The sequence below is a fragment of the Bolinopsis microptera genome, chromosome 7 (genome assembly GCF_026151205.1).
Source record: "Bolinopsis microptera isolate Bmic1 chromosome 7, MBARI_Bmic_1.0, whole genome shotgun sequence".
In the NCBI taxonomy this organism is placed as follows: domain Eukaryota; kingdom Metazoa; phylum Ctenophora; class Tentaculata; order Lobata; family Bolinopsidae; genus Bolinopsis; species Bolinopsis microptera.
The window spans coordinates 15,156,440-15,181,167 of record NC_087078.1 but is presented as its reverse complement, the minus strand read 5'-3'; the positions used below and the strand labels follow the sequence as shown (position 1 = coordinate 15,181,167).

Sequence of the window (24,728 nt, the reverse complement as noted above, 5' to 3'; positions counted from 1 at the left end):
AAATAATTATCACACCATTATTAATGTATATAAGCCATAAGGTCAACAGTACTACGTCAGTGCTTGCTGTTACTTCTACAATGTTCAAGCAACATAGTCATAATGAATCAGTATACTTTATTACTTTTGTGTTACATGTAAGGCGTACGCAGACTCAAAGGGACCCTGGTTAAAAAAATCTTCGGTATGGCCAAAATTGTTTAAAATACTGTAGATAATATAATTAGGTAGGTTATCATATTGATCCGGGTGGTTTAATTAAATTTAAGAGTGGAGTTAACAAACATTTTAAGTGTGGATTTTGGTTTTGCTAGTTTGAGTTAAGATTGCTTGAGGATCAACAGCTAATCTTAAGCTATAAAAGCTTAATTTATCGATAAAGAGAAACTTGAACAGTAATTTGAAAGACTAAAGCAAAAGAATGAATACAACTGCAGTCCTATGACAGTAAAATAACGATGGAACACACCATGCATTAGGAAGTAACGATATTCATAAACTGTAACCAAGGAATTTAAACGTAAAAAAGTGAAAACACATTACATTTATGTGAATTTGAGCATTGAGCAGTTGAGACAAACTGGACTGATCTTATAAATTGTAAATGATATCTATCACATGTCATTATGACGGGTGTCGGGTTGGAACTTGACAATTTGACATGTTACATTGTTCATAACATCTGTTCTACGGACTAGTAACAAATAGATCCTGTTAATGTTATTCAAAATGTATATTGTTTAATTACTTAGGAGAGATGTTCCGTCAGGAAATCAATTATAATCCACAAGAACGGTCAACGGACATTGTTGCAGTGTCAGTACACGAGATATCATATACCAATCAACTAAGAAGGTATTATCTTAATGCATAATATGGTTATATTATATAGGTTAAATGATTATTAATCATTCAATCTATACAACCCTTGTATGACATCGTGTACTTGTAGTTGTAGATTTTGATAGATTATGTAAATAAACAGTTTTCGCTTGTGGAGAATTTAGATTGTTAGAATCTTGATTTATCCAATTCCAGAACCGATCATATACGATCTTTACAAATAAGTTTATTTCTGCATCATTGATAACCATGACGTAATACTCATATAATCAAGATAAAATAATAACAAAAATTCTTGCACTTACATGATGAGATTAAGAATAATGCAGAAGCTCCTGTGAAGCTAGATTAATAAATTCAAAAAGTGGAACTCTAGAGAGATCACGAAGCAGTCATGATATACTTGACGGTTTGCAGCTAACACATACCAAGTTCCAGGCGATTACAATATTAATAAGAAACCATGTGACGTGCTGACTGCTGACAACGAACTATTCGACACTTGACACGTGGTGGACTATCTGACACGCCCAAATAGTCTTCATTATAAGTAGAACCTGTCAAAGTTCTGTAATATGTGAAGCTCCACCACCGCAATTCATACGGGGTTATACGCGTTTTGAAGGTTCGGTCATATTTATTAGACAGCTTTCTAGAAGATATTTTGAGATATGTGCACTATGGGATTAAGGTTGTAATCCTTATCAAGGACATTTTTATCTTACAAATGAAAAGTCTGATCTTGTGAATCAAGAAATGATTTGTTTGTACATTTCTTCTAAATTTTTAAAATATATTGTCCATGTCCCGGTGTCCCGTAAGGTATTATTAAAATGTTTGTGATTTGCTAAATTATTGTAGCTTTGAGGTGAAAAACAACAAAAACTATAGTGAAACATCCTAAATGTTCTAACATATCACAAATTATGATAATATTCTTATTTCTTCCTTTATAAGTATAAATATAACGCGGCTATTTCACTCCAAATAAAATCGGATGAAACATGAAAATTCTGCCCAAATAAACCGCGTTGTCCAACTACATGGGCGAGTTATAAAGGGGGAACAGTACGCAGTACTAGTAGTAGTAGTAGAGTCTGTGTACAGTAGGTCGTATTCATATATGATGGATGAATCACATATCCATACAAATTATTTTCACCAGCAGGTGGGTGTTGAGTAATCAATGGTAACCCAGTTTGTACAGGGAAGACATGCAGTATCAAAGAATAGAATTGTATCGAGGTCATAGAAAAGCACATGAGCAATGCTTAACTTGTGACTCATGAGCAATGCTCATGTGTTTTTCTATGACCTCGATACAATTCTATTCTTTGGTACTGCATGTCTTCCCTGTACAAACTGGGTAACCATTGATTACTCAACCGCTCCCCCAGACTAGAGTGTATTACTAGTGGCCAGTATTAGGCTCTTAGAGCTCTAGATTCAATATCACTACTACTACTACTTCTGTGTCGGAACTAAGTCCGATCTACGCCAGATACCCCCTCCATAAATCCTTGTCCCGCATCAGGGTTCGCAGTTCCTCTTTAGAGTTTGGCCCAAAAATATCAACGCCAATTTAATTTTATCTTCAGAGTGAAAAAATGGTCGGAAAAATGTGTAGGGATGCAATATGCACATAAAAAGGTCAATAACTGATATCAATACTTCAGGCTGAAGATAATACTTATACTCTGCATGGTCGAGAAATAGGCTGCAGAATAATTCCCCGCTTATATAATCTGGACACTACTCTTATCTTACTTGAACTACTTATAATTACACGTACCGGGTGGGTGATGCAACTCCAAATAATTAAAAATGTTTACAGACTGCGATTCAAAGTGGAGAAAGAAACCAGGAAACAATTCCCTACTTGAATACTAACTCTAAGCTCATTCACATTGATAGCACAATTGATGAGAAAAAAGGTTGGCCCATCAACATTCAACAATCAACAGGACCACACAAAAGATATTTTAACATTTTCTACAGACTAGTTTTTGTTAGAGATGACTCCTATGTACTTTATAATTACTAGCAGGAACCCGTCTACCCTAAAATGGTGTCAAGACTCAAGAGACTAAAATAATTATTACCTATTTAATTAGCGTTTTTGACACCACTTGGGGTACCAAATTTTGGGCTCTAAAACTCCTATTTCTTGGCCAATTTTTTATTTTTTCATGCTGATTTGGAGGCCATTAAAGCATTTGACCCAGTCAAAAAAGTTTCAGTTGTATATCTTTTACGGTTTTTGCGGAAATTCGCGTTAAAGTTGATGCCGTGGTGTCAGTAAAATGGCACAGATAAATAAATATATATATATATCGTCTCGCTTTATATATAGTAAGATATTCAAAATGACCTATATAGTAATAGTATGACTATGTAGAACTTCCAGTTCTACATAGTCAATAGTCATACTATATAGTTCACTCGAACCCAAATTTAAAGACAAATTTGAAAAAGGGCCTGTGCACTGATATACGAAAATAACCTCAGTCGCTCGATGTATTTTATACGCTGATTCCAAATCACCGCCATCACCCGCTTCCCAAAGAAGTTTTGTGTAAATATGACATGGTGGCGAAAAAATTAGGACATTATAAATATAATAGTTTATATGGACATGATATTCGGAACTCTAGCCTTAAGGCGAATATATAATATTATATTCATGGGCTTAAGGCTTAATAACAGTAACACGGTGGAAACAATTTTAGAATGAATAAATAATTGGTACATTCCAATTTCCATGACTATGTCTATACCGCGCGGTGACGATATGAATAAATCATCCGTAACATCACACACTAGCTTTTTTTCTCCTAATATTTCGTTCGTGTCGACTGAACACAGAGGCAGAGGAGGACCGGATGTTGTAATTGTATAGTTCTCTGCCAAATCGGTCAGTTTTTTGGTTTTGTTAGTATTTCGGAACTCTAGCCTTAAGGTAAATATATAATATTAATATCAAATTCATGGGCTTAAGGCTTAATAACAGTAACACGGTGGAAACAACTTTAGAATGAATAAATAATTATAATTGGTACATTCCAATTTCCATGACTATACCGCGCGGTGACGATATGAATAAATCGTCCGTAACACTAACATCACACATTAGCTTTTATTTTTTGTATCGTTCTCTGCCAAATCGGTCAAATATTAAACAATAATACAGTAAAAAGGGCTTAAAGTCGGTAAAATGGCGGTCACGTATGATGGCGACCTAAAACATGGTAACTCAGCAGGCGCATTTGTTACCAATACCTGCTAATGACAATAAAAAGTCTATTAATAAAAAACTTAATGATTAATAAAAACTTGCTGTAAAACACAACAAGTTCAACTACCACTACCAGTACTAATGAGGATCCCTCCTCAGCGAGCAGGACTCTAGAGCGCAGTCAAATCGCGCCAGGGTAGGACTCTAGAGCGGAACTCCCTTACAGGACCCTGCATACTATAAGGACTCTAGAGCGGTACCCACTTGCACATTTTAGAGCGGTTAGAAATTTGAAAGTGGACTGTAGAGCGGACTTGGTCGGAAGATTGAAATCAGATTAGATACAACTCGTGATTGATTATTACAGTCGTGACATTAGAATAAGTCATGGAGTTAAGTTCAAGGTGAACTTGAAGCAGAAAATTGTCCAAGATCGATTTATTTATATTATACATCATAGGGGGGGGGGGGGGGGGCCAACGCCCCAAAAGGGCCTTTTGGGGCCCTAGAATTAACTTCAATTTCATCAAGTTTGATATATGCTAAGTGCTTTAATGATATTATCTGACTACTTGCACAGTACTTTTATGTTTATTTGAGTGTATTTACATGGAGATTATGGTCCATAAACACTATCAAATAGTGGTCATGGTCAAAAGGCCCCAAAAGGCCCCAAAAAGCCCCGATTTCTAGGGCCCTTTTCGGATTTTCGATGCGTCTAGGGCCTTTAAGGGCGTTGGCCCCCCCCCCCCCCCATCATATCATATTGTAATATAATTTTAAGACACGTTAGACAATTGTTCAGTATAAACTTCTTCCATTTGACTGGAATATTCTCATGCTACTCTAAAATGCAAAAATTTCTTTGATAAGAGGTATAATTATGAACTGGTCGTATCGATGTGATTTCGCTAAGCGAAATACCGACCAAGTACGTGCACTCAAGCAGATCATTTAGGAATGAGGATCTCATCACGTGACACTTTAGCACCTACTAAGCTACTAAAGGTATCTCATGTTCAGTCTGGTGACAGGGTATGATCCAGATCAGATCCCGTCGCATAGCGGTTCTTGTTAGTGATTTCGATAGTGCAGTATGAATGTCACGGCGAATTTAGTTTTAGTATATCACATTCGATTCCTACTCCTCTTTACAACTATCTACAATATGCAGAGTGAGTCATTCCTCAACTCCTCCCGAGAAGCCCATCTTCATCCGGGGACGAACAGCCGGCAGCATTGACCTTGTTCTGCGAAGATTCCGCTACGGTAAGGACAGAAAACCTACCCAAGACGGCCGTCATTCCGTCAATGTTGGCGATGCGTCCGAAGGAAGCAAAGTGTCCTGGTCGCCTCTACACCCTTGGGGATTCCATTTTTGATACCCCTAAACCTCACATCCACCCTGCGAACCTTTTAGACTGCGAAGTGAAGACCATCTACTCCCGTGCCAAGGATCTTCGGATATTCTCCGACAACCCTCCTGCCCAGATCCTGGACTGTCGACCGGACTGTCTGCAACCTCAACAAGACAAACAACTACACAGAGGCCTTTAACAGAAAGTTTGCAGCAATGGTGGGACACTCTAACCCAACTATCTGGACCTTTTTTCAAGCAGTCTACATAGAACAGTCCACTACGGATGAGATGATGCTCAAGAAGAGTTACGGGGATGCTCCTCCTGCAAAACGAGCCCGTCAGCGAAGTCTACGACGATCAGGACCTTGTCTCCCACCTTGACATGTTGAGGAACGTGATGATCGAGGAGTGATCAACTATTTTCAGATATTTGATTCGCAGTATTAATGTATAATAAGTTTTATCAATTTTATCATCATTATGTGACGACTATTATTAATCATTGATTAAAAAACATAACTCAATCTTCAAAACTAACTTGACTCTCAAATTTCTAACCGCTTAATTTTCTAATCCAATTTCTAACCGCTCTTAAATCTGCATGTGGATACCGCTCTAGAGTCCTCATAGTATGGGTCCGGTAAGGGAGTTCCGCTGTCGAGTCCTACCCTGGCGATTTGACTCCGCTCTAGGGTCCTACTTCCAACTAAATCCGCTCTACTGCAGTCACCCGCTCTAGAGTCCTACAGCCCCCTCCTCAGCAAAGAAATAGGAACCGAGAAATAAATGCTTATCTACTCCTCTTCAAAGAGACTAGATTGTCGTGTTTAGGCCCCACGGTAAATGTGTAATTACATAATGTCATTAGCACCAGTGTTTTAAGATCAATGAAGTGCTCATGAATGTTGAAAGGGGTATAAACCGCCAAGTAGACTATCAAATTAAGATAAGGAAAAATGCAGGTCGCAACTTCAGTTTACTGCTCAAGATAATAACCAATTAATCCCACATCTTATTATTCACATAAAAGTGACGAGTACTGGGAGTCTTGTTGGTAGCTTCCCGACGTCGTGTACCACGCGTGCAAAATCTACCGGAAAACCTGCATTTTATCAATTATGACGTTTCTACATTTTTAGGTATGATCAGAAGTGGTTTACAACCCTCTAAAAACGGATATGATGAGAATGGAGAATGGTGCGACTGTGCGACATGACACCTGCTCTGATAGCAGAAACTCAGCGTGAGTGCCAATGAGAAGAATGAAGAGTCTTATCAGATTCAGAATGAGAAATTGTGTGTCTAAAACGAAACATCTGTGGACGCTGACTTGACGAATGGTTTAAATGAGATTTGATTTTAATGAGGTTCGATAAGGCAGGGTAAAATAAAATGATAAGGTTTAAAATAGGCAAATATGCATTGGTCACCACAAATATATATTCTATTCACGTAAAAATTGAGCTTCACTAATGAAGATGTGTGATAACATTTCGCTGATTAAAAAAACATTTCAAGACCTACGACTAAGAGATGGATGAAATTGAAAGATATAAATCCCCCATTCAAAAGTTCCAACCCTGTCACGTATCGTCAAGGTAGTGGTTGTATAATTTTCAACAAAAATCAAAAACAAATTTATTGAGCTCTCGGAAACACAGTACATGTTAACATAGACCCGAAATACAAGTAACAACATATTTCACATAGCTCTGGAGAAACTGCTGACTGTAAAGTGTAAAATCTAAAATATGAAGCCCTGAAGTTTTATATAAACTCATGATGCACGTCACTATCTTTGAAGTCTGGTATCGCCGATCAAACTATGGCATATTTGACAATGGGCATTAGTTTAAGTTAGCGTCACGTACGTCAACAAGAAGTGTGCCTGTATGTGCAGTGTAGGGCGGCCGCTACATTTCAAGTGCTGCAAACGGTTATAACCAACTGTTAACGGGTTTCTGGCGCACAACCGTCCTGTCTTTTACACGGCAAACGCCTCTCCCAGCAGCTGATCTTTCAACTTTGATGGTGACAAGCTAAGTCGTTAATTTGCACATGTCATCTTGTGCAGCGTTAAGTGCGAAGCAATTATAGCAATTTATAGTTGTACGTGATCTCTCTTTTAGAATTATAGTGGTGAGAAAATGTTACGCTTTAGGATTAGTTATATGCAGTCAACTTGAGGCCTTAACATGTTTCATTAGAAGTTTTTAACCGTCAAAGCTGTTGTTAATAACTCTGCGCTGTGTCATTCAATAACGAAGAAATCATGAAATAAATTTGCGGAGCCACACCTCTTTGCCATGATGAAGTGCGACATACCAACGGATAATCGAAAGTTACCTAGGCTACATCACAATTCAAAGCACTCGTTTGAGTCATACCTAACTACCACTTATAACTTTTGCCACTTTAAAATACATTGAATGAAAAAATACACACTAACTCAGTTTTCCCTGAACATTAAGTCAGAAAACGTCGGAAATCTACAGAACTCATTAATAAAATAAGTTAAAACATTTGTGAATATCAATAACTATAAGTGTCTTATTCTGAGTTTCAGTGCGACGAAAAAGATAATATGGGAACAACTTGGGCGTCCAAAAAAAAAGTGTTGAAAAACAGCTAAAAAGTTCTGATCAGCTATCAACGCATGATCATCCGGAGAGATCATCTCGTAAGAACCGCTGTTCTTCGTATTGTTGAGCGTCGATTGTTCGTCCACCAAACCAGCGTCCATTTAAGGCGTTGATAGCTACCTCACACTCTGAGAGAGAGCATTGTCAAGGGCGCAAAAATATTTATAATACATTGTTCCCGATTTAAAGATATTAGGAATTATATTTGTAATGTTAACCATATGCTAGAATATAATATACTGGTTATACCCTAGCTAGACGGCACGTAATGCATCACGTAATGCGCTACGAGACGGAGTATTCGTTTTAGCTAAAAGTAGACGGCACGTGCTGCAGTACGTGATCCGGTCTGTTGAGTTTTTGCGTGCCGTCGAATTGTGGTGGAAATTTGGTCAAAACTAGTGAAAACTGGTGGTTTTTTAATCACATATTAACTCAATCAGCACATATTTCCTGCTCTAGATGTATTTATGGCTCCATTTTATAACATGCAGCCGAAACATTTCAATTTAATTTCTACAGGAAGCTGGAAGGAACCAGTAGTATTATCATAATGTTTCAATTTTCAAGGACATAACCAGGCACTTGAAACCATTAAACAAGATGGTTACCTGATGATTTGTAGAACTGTACAAATATCTTGACAAACACCTCCGCATCATCCGCCTCACTCTGAGCTTCTTGATATACTACTACTTTCTTTACTTTGCCGTGCTTCCCACACTCTTCTTTCACCTGAATTAGAAAGTATACAGTATGAGATTAAGATCGAGATGAGATCTTATTTCTGAAACAACCCTGGATGTAAAGGAATAAACTTAATTTCGATACGCAGTAATAACTGTTTTTAATAAGAAATGTGATAAGTTGGAACTGACCTCTCCTTCCAATTCATCATCGACATCTTCGAATGCAACCATATTTTTCAATATCATAACCGTACTCTGAAAGGCAATAAAACGATAAAAAATAATTTAAACATTAAACTAAGATACGATACGTCTAAGATTGCAGCGCGTCGACTATATTATATATATATCCACTACCCAGCTTTTCGGAATTGACATCGACAAGCAGTGTAAGGCGTCAGCATGCATTACTCAGATAATGTGGCAGGGTGATGGAAATGAAAAATATTCGTGTATGCCCATTTCTCAATCTTCTCTTATCAGGTTTACATTCAAAATTCCCGCGATCGGTTATAATCGACGCTGGAATTTTTTGTCATACGTTGTATGACCCGCCGAGCACAAGTGCGCGGCTCCCCCTGTATTGTAGAAACTCTACCATAGTGAAACGACCGTGGGGGTCACGACGTGATACAAGGAATTTTGTATTCGAACAAATCAATCGACTGATACTTCCAGTTGAATGGTGGAGTGCAGCTAGGTAACAACCTAGGATTTGAAGGCCATGGTGACTTAAAATGATGCCTTTGTATACTAAGCGGATGGTTCTTTGTTTTACGTAAGTGTTACTCTATCGTGCTTTGAAACCGCCATTAAGTTTGCCGTCAAAATTCAAATTCGATAATTAAAACACGAAATTAAACATGATATTACATAATAATAATAATACAGGGGGCGCGGCACGCGCGCGTATAAATGTACGTGTTGCGCTACAAATTCACTATTAAAGCTTGTGCGCATTCCAAAAACATCTGATTCACCTTAAAAGTGTGACAAAATTTGCCCCACAACTTTTTATTCTTCGAAAATTGTTTTCTTAACCCTAAACCTTACCTCTTTGTCCTTCATAGCTAGCTTCTGCATGATCATGAAACGTGCATTACTACCAGTGATAGACATTTCCTCCTCTTGAGAAATAGAAATATCTCCTTTCAAACCCTCTATGGTTTTCTTAGCCTTCTCTTTAGCGTTCAGGCCCTCATCTTCATCCTCGTTAGTTGCTTCTTCTGTTTCTTTCTTGCCCTCTTTCTCTCTGCATAATGAGTATCACAGCTGGCGTGAAAATTAACTTACTTTTAGGGCTTTCCTAAATATAAACATTGAAAAATACCAAAGGGCCAAGAATGTAACAAAACTTGCCTCTTCTTCTTCTTATCCTTCTTGCTACCTCGCTCTCTACTCCTGCTTCTTCTAGAAGATCTCTCTCTGCTACCGTGTCTGTGTTTCTTCCGTGAATTAGAGTGACTGTTGTCGTGGGGACGGGAATGGCCGCCATGGCCATGGCTTTGGCCTTGAGAGCGGGAAGTTGCTACTACTTCATCTGAAATAGACATGTTAAAATTCTTAGCAATTGTTATGAAAATGTGACATCAACATACGATTAGTGGCTGTCTTATGTTTCAAGACTTAGAATAAATCATAATAAACGATGGGAAATATGATATATGATTATGAAATCAGGCTGTAACCAAAATACAGGATATTTACTTTACTTATGGTAAATCCATATGACAAATAACATTATACCTTGAGCAGCTATAGCTCTTGAAGCTGCGGCTGCAGCGGCAGCGGCAGCGGCAATCTCAGGAGGAACAGGTTCAGGCTGAGCCATCTGTTGCGGAGGAGTTATTGCCCGTCCCACTCTCAGAAACTGACCACCTAGGTCAAACAGATTCATGGCAGCGACCGCGTCGTTCGCTGAGTCCAAGTTTTCGTACTCAATAAATCCGTATCTGCAGAATATAAGTGCGTTAAAAATCAGTAAATTATTTAGCAAAATATACAGTGTCTTCTTGTGTGTGATCCAGTCGTTGGGAGATTGTCAAACCATGCATACAATTGGAAAAGAATCCAATTGGTGCAAGTACACTAATTAAATGTATTTTAATTTTCCTCAGATTTTGAAATTTCCTGTGACATTTTCGATTCAGCGCTATAATATTATGTCCTATTTGAAGGAATTAAAGAGGGAATTAATGGATCATAACGAAAAATCACCGAGGCCAGGTTTTTTACTAAAGTACAGCCAACAGATCAAATAGCAGCAGGTGTTACAATGCAGTGTAACAGTGTAGTGTAACAGTGTAGTATAACAGTGTAGTGTAACAGTGCAGTGTAACAGTGTAGTGTAACAATGTAGTGTAACGATGTAGTGTAACAGTGTAGTGTAACAATGTAGTGTAACAGTGCAGTGTAACAGTGTAGTGTAACAATGTAGTGTAACAATGCAGTGTAGTGTAACAATGTAGTGTAACGATGCAGTGTAACAGTGTAGTGTAACAGTGTAGTGTAACAGTGTAGTGTAACAATGTAGTGTAACAGTGCAGTGTAACAATGTAGTGTAACGATGCAGTGTAACAGTGTAGTGTAACAATGCAGTGTAAAAGTGCAGTCAGCAGTGTAACAATGTAGTGTACTAGGATTTCTGAGCTAAATTTAGATTATCACGGGAAGTTTATATATATTTTCATTTTGATTGATAATTAAAAGTCAAAACTAGTAACTTAAAGGCTGACATCCTTAACAGATGGTTATTTCTTATGACTAGAGAACATAATATTGTAAGTAGTTACAAAGAATTTAAACCGATTTGTGTTTTATCACGGCTTACCAAAACAAATTCCAATTAAATTTAGATGTTTAAATTTTACCATATGTAAACTTACCCTTGATGTTTTCCCGGCATGACGTCCTGTGACAGTTGGATAGCTTGTATTGGACCAAACGCTTCAAAAACACTCCTTATGTCTGTTTCTGATAAATCCTGATAAAATTTCACCAGAATTATACAGGAGATAATATATCAATAACCCGTTGGGTTTAGGACACACTCAGAATACCAGAACTGAGAACTTCTCAAAAATCTGAGAAATCATGAAAGCATGATAAGTAAAGTTAATATTACGGATAATTACCTGGTGAATTGATGCGACAAATATGCGAGGTTGGGTGGAGGCTTCTTCTGTTATCTGCTTTATCAGCGGCAACGCTGCTGGAATATTGCTTGGTCGAGCACACTGAACAACAAGTTGTTATTTTAGCGCTTATTAAGCCTCATGTCTAATATCAATTCTAATCAATATGACGTCATAACTACTTAACACTTCTTATCTTTTATCACTCTACAATCTATATTATAGAGCAAGTTTTTTGTTATCATTGTGCGACTTTTATTTAAAAGTGGTGCGACTTTTATTTTACTTTCCAGTTTATTAGTTGTCCTTTCCCAGAATAATTGATATTCATACAAGACCCTGGGGGAAGGCTAAATAATACCTGACGCGTCATTAACGTGTTAGTACTGTTAATTAACAAATTAAATAATTAACTAGATTTTAAGCTAATTAATCTCTACCTTGAGAGGTTTACCACCCAACATGACTCCGTTCATCTGATCGAGTGCAAGTTGCGCACTCTCTGCCACGTTGTACTCCAGGAAGGCGTAACCTTTGTGTGACCGGGATTTACCCAGTGTAGCTGTATCCCAGGACAAATTGATACCCTGCAAATAGTAAACAGTTACAAACTATATCAGACAATTTCAATAATTCAATTGTAGAACAAAATTTGTTAAACTATCCAATAATTTCAGTTCAGAACATGAAATAAAATTAGAAATAACAACAATTTAAAGTATCAAGCAAGTCAGAACCCACCTTGATTGGTCCGAAAGGAGCGAAGGCTTTGCGCAGATCATCCTCAGTAAGATCATAGTGGATACTCCCCACATAGACACGGCACATGAGGGATACCGCGCGGTCGCGCTGCTGCTGGCGCTGCTCCTCAGTCATGTTACTGTACACATCTATAGGCTTCTTGGTCAACACCTGTTATTATAGATCATTTTACATTTTATTGGGGGTAATTCATTAATGACAGCATGGTTCTTATACAAACCAACTTCTAACTTTTAAGATGCTCGCTATTATTTTCTAAGAGATATTGTGAAGCACTGATAAGGAGAGTGATAAGGAACTGATAAGGAAATCAAACTCACTGCCTGAACAGAGCACTCCATAGCAAACTTCTTAGCCTTGTGAAGAAGCTCTGTTTCTGGGAGAGTGAGATGCCGTAAGGGTGGGGCGGCAGTTTGTTCTACTTCCGATATCCACTTCTTGTATTCTGAACAGTAGCAGTAGTAAAGATTAGTTAGGGAAAGAATAGTGTAGTGTAATTCTCTACAGGAATGTATTGTCCATAGTCCCAGGAACGACAAAGAGAGTAAGAATGAAACTTATGAGAAAAACGAGGTGTTCTAGCGAAAACATGGCCAGTACCAGTCCGAACCAAAATACATAACAATTCTTACTTTCGTATAGCTTCTTATCTTCTTCTATAGTTGGCTGGTACATCCCCTGAAAAACACAACATTTATCTTCTATTATATACCTAAACTACTTAGAGAAAAAACTTGTCAAATTATAGTTTCAGCTCTCATTCCGAGCCCAATCATTTATGAAAACTCTCTGAAGTGGTATTTTTAGAATTAACAGTTACAGTAATGACAGATAATTAAGATTTTCAAAGCTTTGGTCACATTGCCAACATGTCTTTAGTCTTCTAGTTTGTTAAGATATAAAGGATAAAAAAGCAGCAGCTGATCTTGAGATATAAAGAGCAGATAAGTGGTGAAAGTGTCCACACAATCTGTGTTATTCAAAACAACCTGATTTCAATTATCAGACGACAGTGATCACTACCCGTGGAATCACACCTGTTTCACACAATCACACCTGTTTCACACCTGACTGGGAGATATCACACTTTATATCACCCTTTGTCTTTATCACACTCTCACTTTCCATAGACGAGTACAAAACAGCCCGGTCAAACTGTGAACTTCACTCGACAGATTCGCATCTACAAGGACCCAAAGGAGAGCAATTATGATCCTGTTTACAGCTGTAGCACTGATAACAGTATCGGCAGCTCTAGGCCAAGGCAACCCGGAGATAATCTACAAGTACTCTGATTATCAGCTGATCTGGAGTGATGCAGGATCAGGTGCCAACATGGACGGAGCGATATGGAGAGTTAGGAACTCTCAGAAGGAGTACTGTTCTCTCGGAGATGTCGCTACTGGAAGTTGGAGATCTCCCAATGCTAAAGCTGTGTTGGTGTCACTGAGAAACCCAGGAGCTCTGATGAACCCTCTCATTAACCCTACCAGCTTCTCTAAAGTGTGGAATGACCGAGGGAGTGGAGCAAATGCTGATGTGGCCATCTACAAGATGAACGCTCCGTCTGGATACAGCTGTCTTGGAGATGTGGCAGTGAACAGTCACTCCACCAAACCTGACCCCAAAAAGTACTGTTGTGTCCAGAACGAATACGTTGTACAGGCTAAAGTTAAACACACTTGGAACGACAAAGGCTCAGGTGCCGATTCTGATGTCAGTTTGTGGACTGTGATCAGGGCTGGTGGAGACGCTCTGGGACTTAATGCTGCAACCTTCGTAAGTGTCTCAGGATACACCAAACCAGGGTACTCAGCAGCTTACCTCCTCGAAGTGGACGGGAAAAAAGTCAGGAAGATGTCTAACTAAAGGCGAGGATAAACCGCTACCCTTATACGAAGTCTACAAGAGTCAAGGGAGTGGCCTTAAATCAGATAATGGTCACCCATAGTGTGATTGCGTACTTTTATTAGATGTTCCCATGATTGAAGTTTTGCATTTGATTTGAAAAGTACGCCTCTTTTCTGACCGTAAAAATCTTGGAACTCGGAAGGCAGAGTTCCCCTGGCCTTTGTTATGCAATCTCGGAATGATTGTGTTATCAACAGCCAAACAACCCCCCCCCCCCCCTCAAGTTAAAATACGTTACCTCGATAATGGTGAGGTTCCCTTTCTTCCTGATACGCTGTATAGGTGATTTCGATCTGGATCGGTATCTCGGCATTGTTAAGCTTGGCTAGAATAATGGGTTATTAGTAAAATTAAAATATAAATATTGTAAAATTTAGCATATAATGTTTAGGTACATAAACATAAATCTGACTGTTAATTATCTAGATTACAAGTTCAATTATTTTGTGTCCACCGTAAACCCAATATTATTGTTTATTTGATTTCAACATACGAGTTTCCTACTACGAAACGAAACGAAACGAAGAAACGAAACACTGTATTTACTACCCCGCTACTATGCGACAAAGATATTGTATAAAGATAACTAAATAATTTACACAATACGGTGCCCATGTCTGAGCGGCTCTCCTCAAATAACTTTCTCTCCTCCTCGCGTCGGAGCAGAAAGTTAAAAACAAAACACGGGTCTCATAAATCAAAAAATACTAAATAATGTTAAAGAGATAATATCAGATTAACTGTCGCAAAAAATGGTTAAAGTATACATATTACATAATTGATTTTATTGACACACCGATAAAAACCAGAAAAACAAGAAGTGGATACTCGGAAAACAAAAAATAACACAAAAAAAAAGAAAAAAAGACTAGAAGCCACAAAAAATAGCTTAACCAGGCTATAGCTGATCATACAAATAGTTCTTTAACTTACCCTTAAAAGAGACAATATTGTCGATGTTACGGACATTAAGAGGGAGAGAATTCCATGATTCAGGTGCATAGTTGCTGAACCGCCTGCTAGTTGCCTTCAATTTAGAGAACTTAGGTATCTTCATAAGAAGGTTGCATGCTGTTTTTGTTCTGGTTTCTTTGACAGCCTTATCATCTCTGTTCATTTGAACCAACTCTTGGAGGTACATTGGTGCCAATCCATGGGTCACTTTGAAACAGATGAGACACACTTTGAAAAATATCCTCTTTTCAACAGGGAGAATATGAGCTTTCTTGTAGAAAGGAGACAAGTCAGTATTTCTGTCATAGATGTCGTAAATGAAACGTATCCCTGCATTTAGAACAGATTGCAGCTTCTTCACTCTAGTCTTTGAAAGATTCATGTAAAGGGCATAACAATAGTCCAGCTTTGATATGATCAGTTGTTTGACCAGCATGAGCTTAACTCTCTCATCTAGATACTTTCTGATAGTTCTAAGATTGTTCATTGTCCAGCAACAGTTCTTCCTAACGTTGTCAATCTGCCTTTCCATGTTGAGAGATTCATCTAGTAACACTCCAAGACTCTTCCAGGTATCGTTTTTACATACAGTTGGTGTAATAATGGTGTCACCAAACTTCATTGTTATTTCAAGGTCAAACTTCTTCAGTACCAAAGGCTTTCCAATGACTAACAATTCTGTCTTGCTCTCATTCAGTTTCATGAAATTATTAACCATCCATACTTTGATTTCAGACAGACAGTCATTGATCCTACTAGTGACATTCTGCAGCTCCATGGGTCTCATCGGGTGGAAAGCTATATAAAGTTGTGAGTCATCTGCATAAAGCTGAATATCGAGACCATACTTTCTAGCTATTTCCTGGAGCAGCTTAATGTATAAGATGAACAGGATAGGTCCCAATAGAGAGCCCTGGGGTACCCCAAACAACAGACACAGGAAGTCAGATAATGAGTCATCTACCTTAACCTTGAAAAACCTGCCTGAGAGGTATGAACTAAACCATTTCAATGCAGAGTCCTTAATACCAAAATCTTTTGCCAGCTAATTACTACTACTAATTGATTTAATCAATGATTACAGAGGCAGTATACTAAACTACTTGAGAAACAAATTGTCAAATTATAGCTTCATCTTTCGTTCCGACCCAATTGTTTATGAAAACTCTCTGAAGTGGTATTTTTAGAATTAACAGTTAAAGTAACGATGATAATTAAGATTTTCAAAGCTTGCCAACATGTCTTGAATCTTTTAGTTTAAAAATATTAATATTTTAGTAATCAGGAATTACGAAGTGGAAATGTCTGAAACTGAGAAACGTTAACCACACGATATCAGAGTTTTATAATTAATTACATAATTAATTAATTACAGCCTTATCGATTTTCACAGAAACAGGAAACTGCACCAAAGGCACATTCAAGATCAAACCGATAGCCTGCTGTAATGCAGTGTACTATAATTTTATTGATTTCAATGATGAATCAGATTCACATATTATCACATTTGTAATAAATAAAAACTCTCTGTACCGTCAATCGTGCTAATCCAAATCAGCCTACCTGGATTACCAGACCCCTTCTTTTCCTCAACAATCAGACCGAGTTGTGCAAGGAATGTTTAGGGGGTACCGCGACAATTGACCCCCCAACAATTGACCCCCTATGTAATTACACTTGGGTCAATTGTCGCGAAATCTAGGTCTTAGTACGACAGTTGACCCCCTATGTAATTAGTATTACACTGGGATCAATTGCGAAATCTAGGGCTTAGTACGACAATTAGTTAGGGTTAGGGTTAGGGTTAAGGTTAGGGTTAGGGTCAGGGTTACTGGGATAGGGTTAGGGTTAGGATTAGGGTTAGCCGGTTAGGGTTAGCGTTATCCGGTTAGGGTTAGGGTTAGCCGGTTAGGGTTAGGGTTAGGGTTAGGGTTAGGGTCAGGGTTAGGGTTAGGGTTAGGGTTAGGGTTAGAGTCGGGGGTCAATTGTAGGGGGTCAATTGTCGGGGGGTTAATTGTCGGGGGTCAATTGTCGGGGGGTCAATTGTCGCCCACCCGTTTAGGGCACCCTGACAAGGAATGCCGAGCAGCGTCAATTTACGTCAGCGCTCAGCAGGCGAGTGGGAGTGGTTTAAGAAATGCTTGTGAAAGTGGATTCCTGGAAACCAATTTTCTCCACGGTTCATACTACCCTGATCATTATGAGCCTAACATTTTTTTTGGTTTTCTGGTAATGTTCAGGTAGTTAATTCTGTCTAGTAGTAGTCTAGATTTGATCACGTGGGGCCTGACTGTTATGATCGCTGCCTATGAATCTGAAAAGAATGTGATACATCCTTGTCCAAAACAAAAAAACAATTTTTCAATAACAATGGTATACTCACGGTGCACAGTGTTATTGTAAAAAACACACTAATTCTCATGCACCGAATCAAACATTTCCGCAGCTCAGTCCCTCAACAAATCTGTATGACTATCCCAGAAAATGCACCCACTGCAAACTCAGATCACGTGACTGCAGCATCCTGGTTAGCCGAGTACAACACCACACATTTCAAATCTTCGATGTTCTTCAAAGGACCTTTACTCTCAATTTATGCTGTAAATGCAAATGTAAGCACCCTACCCACACTTTTTTCCATAAACCTTTTTAAATCGGCTACAAAACGCATGCTCTTGAACCTGCAGAGTGAAAATGACGATGACACGTGGCCCAGTTTCTTATTACATAATATTCCAGGTCTAAGAAGGTCACAACGTGTCTGAAAGTTACTGGACACAACGGTCATTATATCAGCTTAGTGAATTAGTTAATTAGTTAATTAGTAAATCAGTTATTAGTCATATGGTTATTATTAAGTACTATATATTATATGATATTACAAAAATAAACTATGAATATATATTTGCACACAAAAAAACCAGAACAAACTGATCACAGACTAGCGGCAACTAATATTAATGGATAAGCCACACATCCTAAATTCCAGGTCCATATTTACACTGCCACATTCCCCACTATCACTATTTTCCTATCAGCACAAACCGTATTTAATTGATTTCAACAATCACAAACACTACATATCCAAACTAATGGCATGGCATAGCAATATCTACGATATCCTAAATCAGTCCCTAACAAACTTAGCGCGAGTCTGAAAGGCTGTTGGAAGCACAGAGTGCTCCATATTTTGTTGTATCAACAAAACTTTTTTTTTTATTTTCTTTTTTTAAATAAATTTATTAACTGTGTACAAATTTGTGTTTCAGATTTGATCTATTTATGATATATATTTATGATTATGTAATAAAGTTATTAATATTATATTCGTAAACATTGGCTGGCTTACAAACCAGTCCCCAAACAAAAATTGTTCCTTTATAGCGTTTATTATTTTATTTATTGTTGCACATTGAGCTGCTGAGTGCTGTGTTAACTGTTACCGATCGGGAGAGACTCGAGGATCAAGGGACAATAGTCTTACATGTCCACAGCCTTCCGAATGTAGGTACGGACCGAAAAAGTATTTTCGGCTCATAATGCTCAGAGTAGCATGAAACATGAACAAAATTAGTAGTTTCCAGAAAAACTCTGAAAATAATTTCGATTTATAAAATTTTCGGTCCGAGTCATTCTCGATAGGTACAAGGAAAGTGCCTCAATATGTAAGTTACTCTCCTTGTTTCTATATATAAACATAACTTTTATAATAATTCTTACGTAATAATTATAATAATTTTCTATTATCACTAGAAGCCGCACAGACCTTCTATCTACACACAAACCAACTAGTATTTAGTAATTATCATTACCCTAATCCTATGAACCAGTGCATGCCTAATTCATAATTCGTGTAACAACATCATGAAGATCTTAACACTGTTAAAGGTGCACACCGAGATAGGGAAAAATTTTTAACATTTTTGTTTTTTGACTCAATCTGATAGTCAAGCGAATATATTAACTTCCGCAAAATTTAGGGACACGCAAGTAAGGGTGTCGCCCTCTAATTGGCCACCAAAATTAGGGTCGCTCGAGAGATGCAGCGTACTATCACTCTCTCTCTACTCTCCTCTCACTATTACGTTGTTTACATTTGCAATGCCACGTTTTGTCTCTTACACGCAATCATGACACATTCGTTTTAACCGGTAATACTGAGCACTAGTAGTTTGTTATTGTTAACACGATTAGTTATTTAACTTTGCCATCTCTTATCACTAGTTACAAGTTATAATACCACGAGTTATTTTAGTATTCTTAGTCACATTGTTCAATACATTCTTCAATACTCGAACGATGTTACAGAAATAAAGTAGCTGAATGGCTGAACAACCACCTTCGAAGAAACGGAAACCAGGAGGATCATTTTGTGCTGTGGGTGCTTGCTCGAATCGTAGTAGCCGAAACAAAGTAAGTGATCACAGTGGAAGAGGATTTCTAAGATACATCAGACTACCCACAAATCAAGCTTTAAAGCAAAAATGGGTTGTGAGGATGAATAGAGATTCACGATCATGGCAACCCAGCCTTAGTACAAGAGTTTGTACTGATCATTTTTTCCTGGATGACTTTCAAGAGGGTGATTTGGAACGATATCATGCTCGAGCCAATCCTGAAACTCGCACATTGATTCGCTTGAAAGTCGATAGTGTACCAAATACAGATCGAAGGACTGGTAGTTTCGCCAACCCCCTAGTCCAAACAATGTCAAAACGACCACCTCCTAAAGAAAGATTAGTTGAAATGCAACCGGCAGGGTCAACTGATGGCATAGATATTGAGCAGGATACAACCAACGAATCCTGTTCTAACATTGAACCTGATTCTTTTTGGGAGATCGACGAGCTTTACTTCTCAGAAACTGACAGTGAAGATAGCCAACCTACTGATGAAGTTGATGATGATGACTTTGACACGGGTTTACATAATGAAGATATCAACTCTTCATTTTCCGAAGAAGGTGACTTTATAGAGCTGGATGATCTTGAACTGGATGACCTCACGGACGATGATGAGCCAGTTATTGATGAAAGCGTAGAATCATTCACAACAAACGCTTGTTGGGCCATTATAAGCGTGCCCTTACTACTATCCCTATTTAAATTCTGTCCCGAATGCGGAGCCCGGTCAGTCATCAAGAGGATAAACTGTGCTGGATTTGGCATAGTGGTCAATTACAGGTGTTATGGTATTCTGCCTCACGAAGGAGTCTGGAGAAGCTCACGCCTGAGACAGAAAAAGTATGAGTGCAACCTTGTAGTTTCTGCTGCAGCTTTTTTGTGTGGGATGAGTTATAGTGTTTTAGAATCGTTCATGACTTGTTTATCTGTTCCATACATAACATGCTCAAGTTTCTATAAAAACAACACGACCAATCTATACCCTATAATCGTCGACCAATGGACGTCTATGAGGACAGCTTTGCTAGAGAGTCGCAGTCAGTTGGAACACGTTGACATCGCAGGAGATGGGCACTTCGACTCGCCCGGTTGGTGTGCGAAGTTTTGCACTTATAGCATTCTAGATATCAAGACAGGTGCTATTCTTGACTTTTTCGTCGCCCAAAAGGGGATGTACAGAGGCGACCTGGAAACGTTTGCGTGCAAGGAAGTCCTACTCAACCTTGTTAGCCAAGGGCTGAAAGTCCGACACTTCGTGACCGATGAGAATACGAGGATTGCAAAGCTGATGAGGACCTTCTTTACCAGTATTACTCACAACTATGATATTTGGCACAAAGCGAGGCTGGTGAAAAGAAAGCTCATGGAAATGTCTAAAAAACTACCAAAGCTGTCGGAGTTTGTTGCCCCTATCGTCAATCATTTCTGGTATAGCTGTAAGAAATGTGCAGGGGACCCGAAAGAGTTAGTGGAAAGGGTTCATTCGACTTTACTGCACATTAGTAACCATCACGCCTGGACAGCCGATCCCTTCGAGCCTCTAAAACTACAACTGCAGAAAGAACGGAATGAAAAAAGAAAGAAGCAAATTGTTTTGACCTCTGAAAAGCTATATCCTTACTTTCATAAAGTGAAGCACTGCGATCACTCTTCAAGGGTAAAACACAGGACGCTACAGGGGCTAAAGTGGTTTAAAATAGAAAGTGAAGAATTCACCTCTTTATTCAAGTACTTCACCAGCACCCGCTTCATAAGTTCCATCCAGTTGTGTTGTAACTTTCTACACACAGGGGCTTTGGAAGTTTATCACAATGTGAGACTAAAGCTCTTGCCTAAACGGACTTCCTATTCCCTAAACAGAATGGTAGTGGGCTCTATGGTTATTGCTATAGAAATCAATAAGAACTTAACCAGCAACAGAAAAGAATTTTGGTCCTATTCTAAGAGCCAAAAGAAATATGTAAGCAAAAGCAGAGTCATCAACAAGGACTACTCTTACAGAAAAGATATCTTGCAAGGAATGTGGGACTATGTTGGAGAGGGAAAAGAGCCCCGCAGTATAGCCACCATGCTCAAGGAAAGTCAGTACGTGAAAAGAACAATTCCTAAGAATATCACGGGACTAAAAATTCCAAAAAAGTCAACTTTGCTTGACCGATCTAGATTTTGATTGGAATAGTTTTGTTTTATTTGTTAGAGTGACCTCTAGTGGAAAATACGCTGGATTTAGTAATTCAATGGATAATATATAATGATTTTACAGTCAGGGTAGTTTTGCACATAAAACGCGTAGAATTTGTGCAATCATGACACATTCGTTTTAACCGGTAATACTGAGCACTAGTAGTTTGTTATTGTTAACACGATTAGTTATTTAAATATGCCATCTCTTATCACTAGTTACAAGTTATAATATCGCCAGTTATTTTAGTATTTTGAGTCACATTCAATTCTTCAATACTCGAACGATGTTACCGTTCTAGATTTTGAATTGAATAGTTTTTTATTTGTTAGAGTGACCTCTTGTGTAGATTGACTTTTATTTCATCGCCAGTGTAGTGTTTTCAGTCCACCACGTTTAATACTGATTATAAAAACCGATTGTGTCACTTGTTCACTTTACTATATTATTTTTCATGATAAATTAACCTTCTAAATTTCCTACGAATCTATTAGCCTCCTCATTTTCACACAAATATGTACAACGGGATTCCTGGTGAACTAGATCAACCATCTTCTACCAACGAAATTGCCATCTGTGATTTTCAGGATCATCCTTACAGTTCTCCAAGTGAAGATAGCGAAAATGATAATGAGATGAGGGAGTTAGACTTTTCTGAATTCAGTATGGATAATAGAAGTAGAACTGGTTTAAGTGGTCAAATTGCAGCTGATCAAAATCAACCTATAAGTGTCTCTGATAAAAATGCCGAGAGATTGGATGTATCCCAGAGAGAGGCTATTGTAAACAGCTCAACTGACTGGTGTTCATGTGGGCAGTGTTCACCGTGCCCGCCAAGAGAAGCAGTATGCTGTCACGACAAGCCGGAAGTTCAAGATTTTATGGAGTCTGCCGGAGGATGCATTACGGAACAAACATTTTTTCAAGCTCAACTCATGTCTGAAGAAGGATTGCAGTACAACAGAATGCTATTTGCATCAATAATCAATGATCATGAAGCAAGACAGAAATATCTTGAGCAAGTTTTCGACAATGGGAAGCGTAGGCATCTGTGTTACAGGAACTTTCTAATTTTTGTAAACAGGGGACAGCCTATTGGACGTGGAAACCGAGTGGTTTTGCCGCAATGTGTTGTTGCCAAAATTCGGGAACGATATCCCGATCCTAGTGGAAAATACGTTGGATTTAGTAACTCAATGGATAATATGTAATGATTTGACAGTCAGGGTAGTTTTGCTCATAAAACGCGTAGAATTTGTGTACAAATTAATTCCATCTATTAAAATATCGAAGAAACACAGCCTTTGTTTTGGCCGATAAGATCGGAAACCAGCAGTTCACAAAACAATTCAGAAAATTAGCAATGTTTAAGCCACAATTCACACTGTTTACATTCCTTGATTTCCTAAGACGCTGCATCTCTCTAGGAAGCGAAAACTTTGATCGCTAATTTGAGGGTGATGTAATTAGACCCACGCTGCGAAACATAGCACAATGTTTCTGTTTCACGCCCTATTACTATTTTAGCCAAAGTTGCAAAATTCGCGGTGTGCACCTTTAAGATCTTAACACTTAAGATTATTAATATAGATAGTTAGGGCAAGAATTGCTGTTTATGGGTCAATCTGTGAACAAATTCGTAACAAAGGTTTGTTTACAGGTATGTGTTGTCCATAGTCCCAGGAACCACAAAAAAAAACCGTCCAGCTGAAACTTTTGGGCAAAAATTTTTATAGTCATTTTTCTCCAGGAACCCATACGCCCCACCCCTAATATTGCTTATTCGGCTCCCGAAGGTCTTGAGATCTCCATAGGGGGTGCAAAATGACCGCAATGGCCACATTATGGCAGGCGAATGATAGTTCTAGAACGATTGGGGCTTTATTTTTCGAAATAAATGGAATTTTTCGAATTTTTTCTCAATTTTATTGAAATTTCGAAAAAAAATACACCAAATTATTTTTAACGCTTATTTCAAATCTATTTAAAAACTTATCTACAAATAACAAATACAGTTAATCTAAAATGTGTATTCTCAGTAAGTACCATGACAATTATTAATACACAGTTAATATTAATCAAAATTCGCTTGTTCTTCAGGTTCATCATGTCTAATGTTTGTGCAGTTCATACCATGGCATCGTCCACAAGCTGGCAAACAATTGAAGCCATATTTCCTTCCTGAACATCTGAAAGTCAAACAGGCCTGTTCCACATCGACAGAACAGTTACAACATATAAGGTTCAAAATAGACTCTGGTGCAACTGGTTCGTAAGTGCCACCAGGAGCCAATTTCCAGCCGTAGTCAAGGGGATTCAGACTGTCAGCGTTAAGCATGACTCAGTTATGGTACTGTAAGTAAGCTCTAAGGATGTGCTCCGTTGCTGAAGCTATTGTTGGAGGTAGCCTATTCGGAATGAGACTCTTTTTCGCTACCATCCTATTGTATGCTAGGAATCTCAAAGCAGAAAGAGTCTTTTTCTTGTCACCATAAATGTACTGCAAGAAACAGAGGCCTGCCTCAATAATCTTTTCTTTTGATTCTCTCACCGAAAGTAATGTTGCCAACTGACCTTGCTCATCAAAGGTGAGAGCTTTCTTTAGCACTTTAA

General features: G+C 38.3%; 4 protein-coding genes across 6 annotated transcripts in view; 1 reads left to right on the top strand and 3 right to left on the bottom strand.

Moving 5' to 3' along the window:
• Nucleotides 1-24,728, bottom strand: part of LOC134818419 (kynurenine 3-monooxygenase-like) — a 927,626-nt gene that overhangs the window by 842,921 nt on the left and 59,977 nt on the right. The window lies entirely within an intron of this gene.
• LOC134817968 (poly(U)-binding-splicing factor PUF60-like) lies at nucleotides 7,076-24,071 on the bottom strand. Of its 3 annotated transcripts, XM_063827364.1 has the most exons (14): nucleotides 24,066-24,071; nucleotides 14,815-14,901; nucleotides 13,298-13,343; nucleotides 12,986-13,110; nucleotides 12,645-12,815; nucleotides 12,344-12,490; nucleotides 11,904-12,005; nucleotides 11,655-11,752; nucleotides 10,516-10,721; nucleotides 10,125-10,309; nucleotides 9,823-10,017; nucleotides 8,959-9,024; nucleotides 8,692-8,815; nucleotides 8,010-8,208 (listed from the first exon to the last, which is right to left on the bottom strand). In XM_063827364.1, the coding sequence occupies exons 2-14, from the start codon at nucleotides 14,887-14,889 to the stop codon at nucleotides 8,099-8,101; spliced, it is 1,650 nt and encodes a 549-aa protein (XP_063683434.1). In that variant the 5' UTR covers nucleotides 14,890-14,901; nucleotides 24,066-24,071; the 3' UTR covers nucleotides 8,010-8,098. The 3 variants fall into 3 exon arrangements, with proteins under 3 accessions (XP_063683431.1, XP_063683434.1, XP_063683433.1); XM_063827361.1 differs by lacking the exon at nucleotides 24,066-24,071 and having other exon boundaries at nucleotides 7,076-8,208; nucleotides 9,823-10,021; nucleotides 10,129-10,309; nucleotides 14,815-14,923; XM_063827363.1 differs by lacking the exon at nucleotides 24,066-24,071 and having other exon boundaries at nucleotides 14,815-14,923.
• LOC134818742 (uncharacterized) lies at nucleotides 15,475-16,248 on the bottom strand. Its single transcript, XM_063828388.1, has one exon. The coding sequence runs from the start codon at nucleotides 16,246-16,248 to the stop codon at nucleotides 15,475-15,477; it is 774 nt and encodes a 257-aa protein (XP_063684458.1).
• Nucleotides 19,933-22,519, top strand: LOC134818537 (uncharacterized). Its single transcript, XM_063828152.1, has one exon. It carries the CDS (start codon nucleotides 20,028-20,030, stop codon nucleotides 22,101-22,103), a length of 2,076 nt encoding a protein of 691 aa, XP_063684222.1. The 5' UTR covers nucleotides 19,933-20,027; the 3' UTR covers nucleotides 22,104-22,519.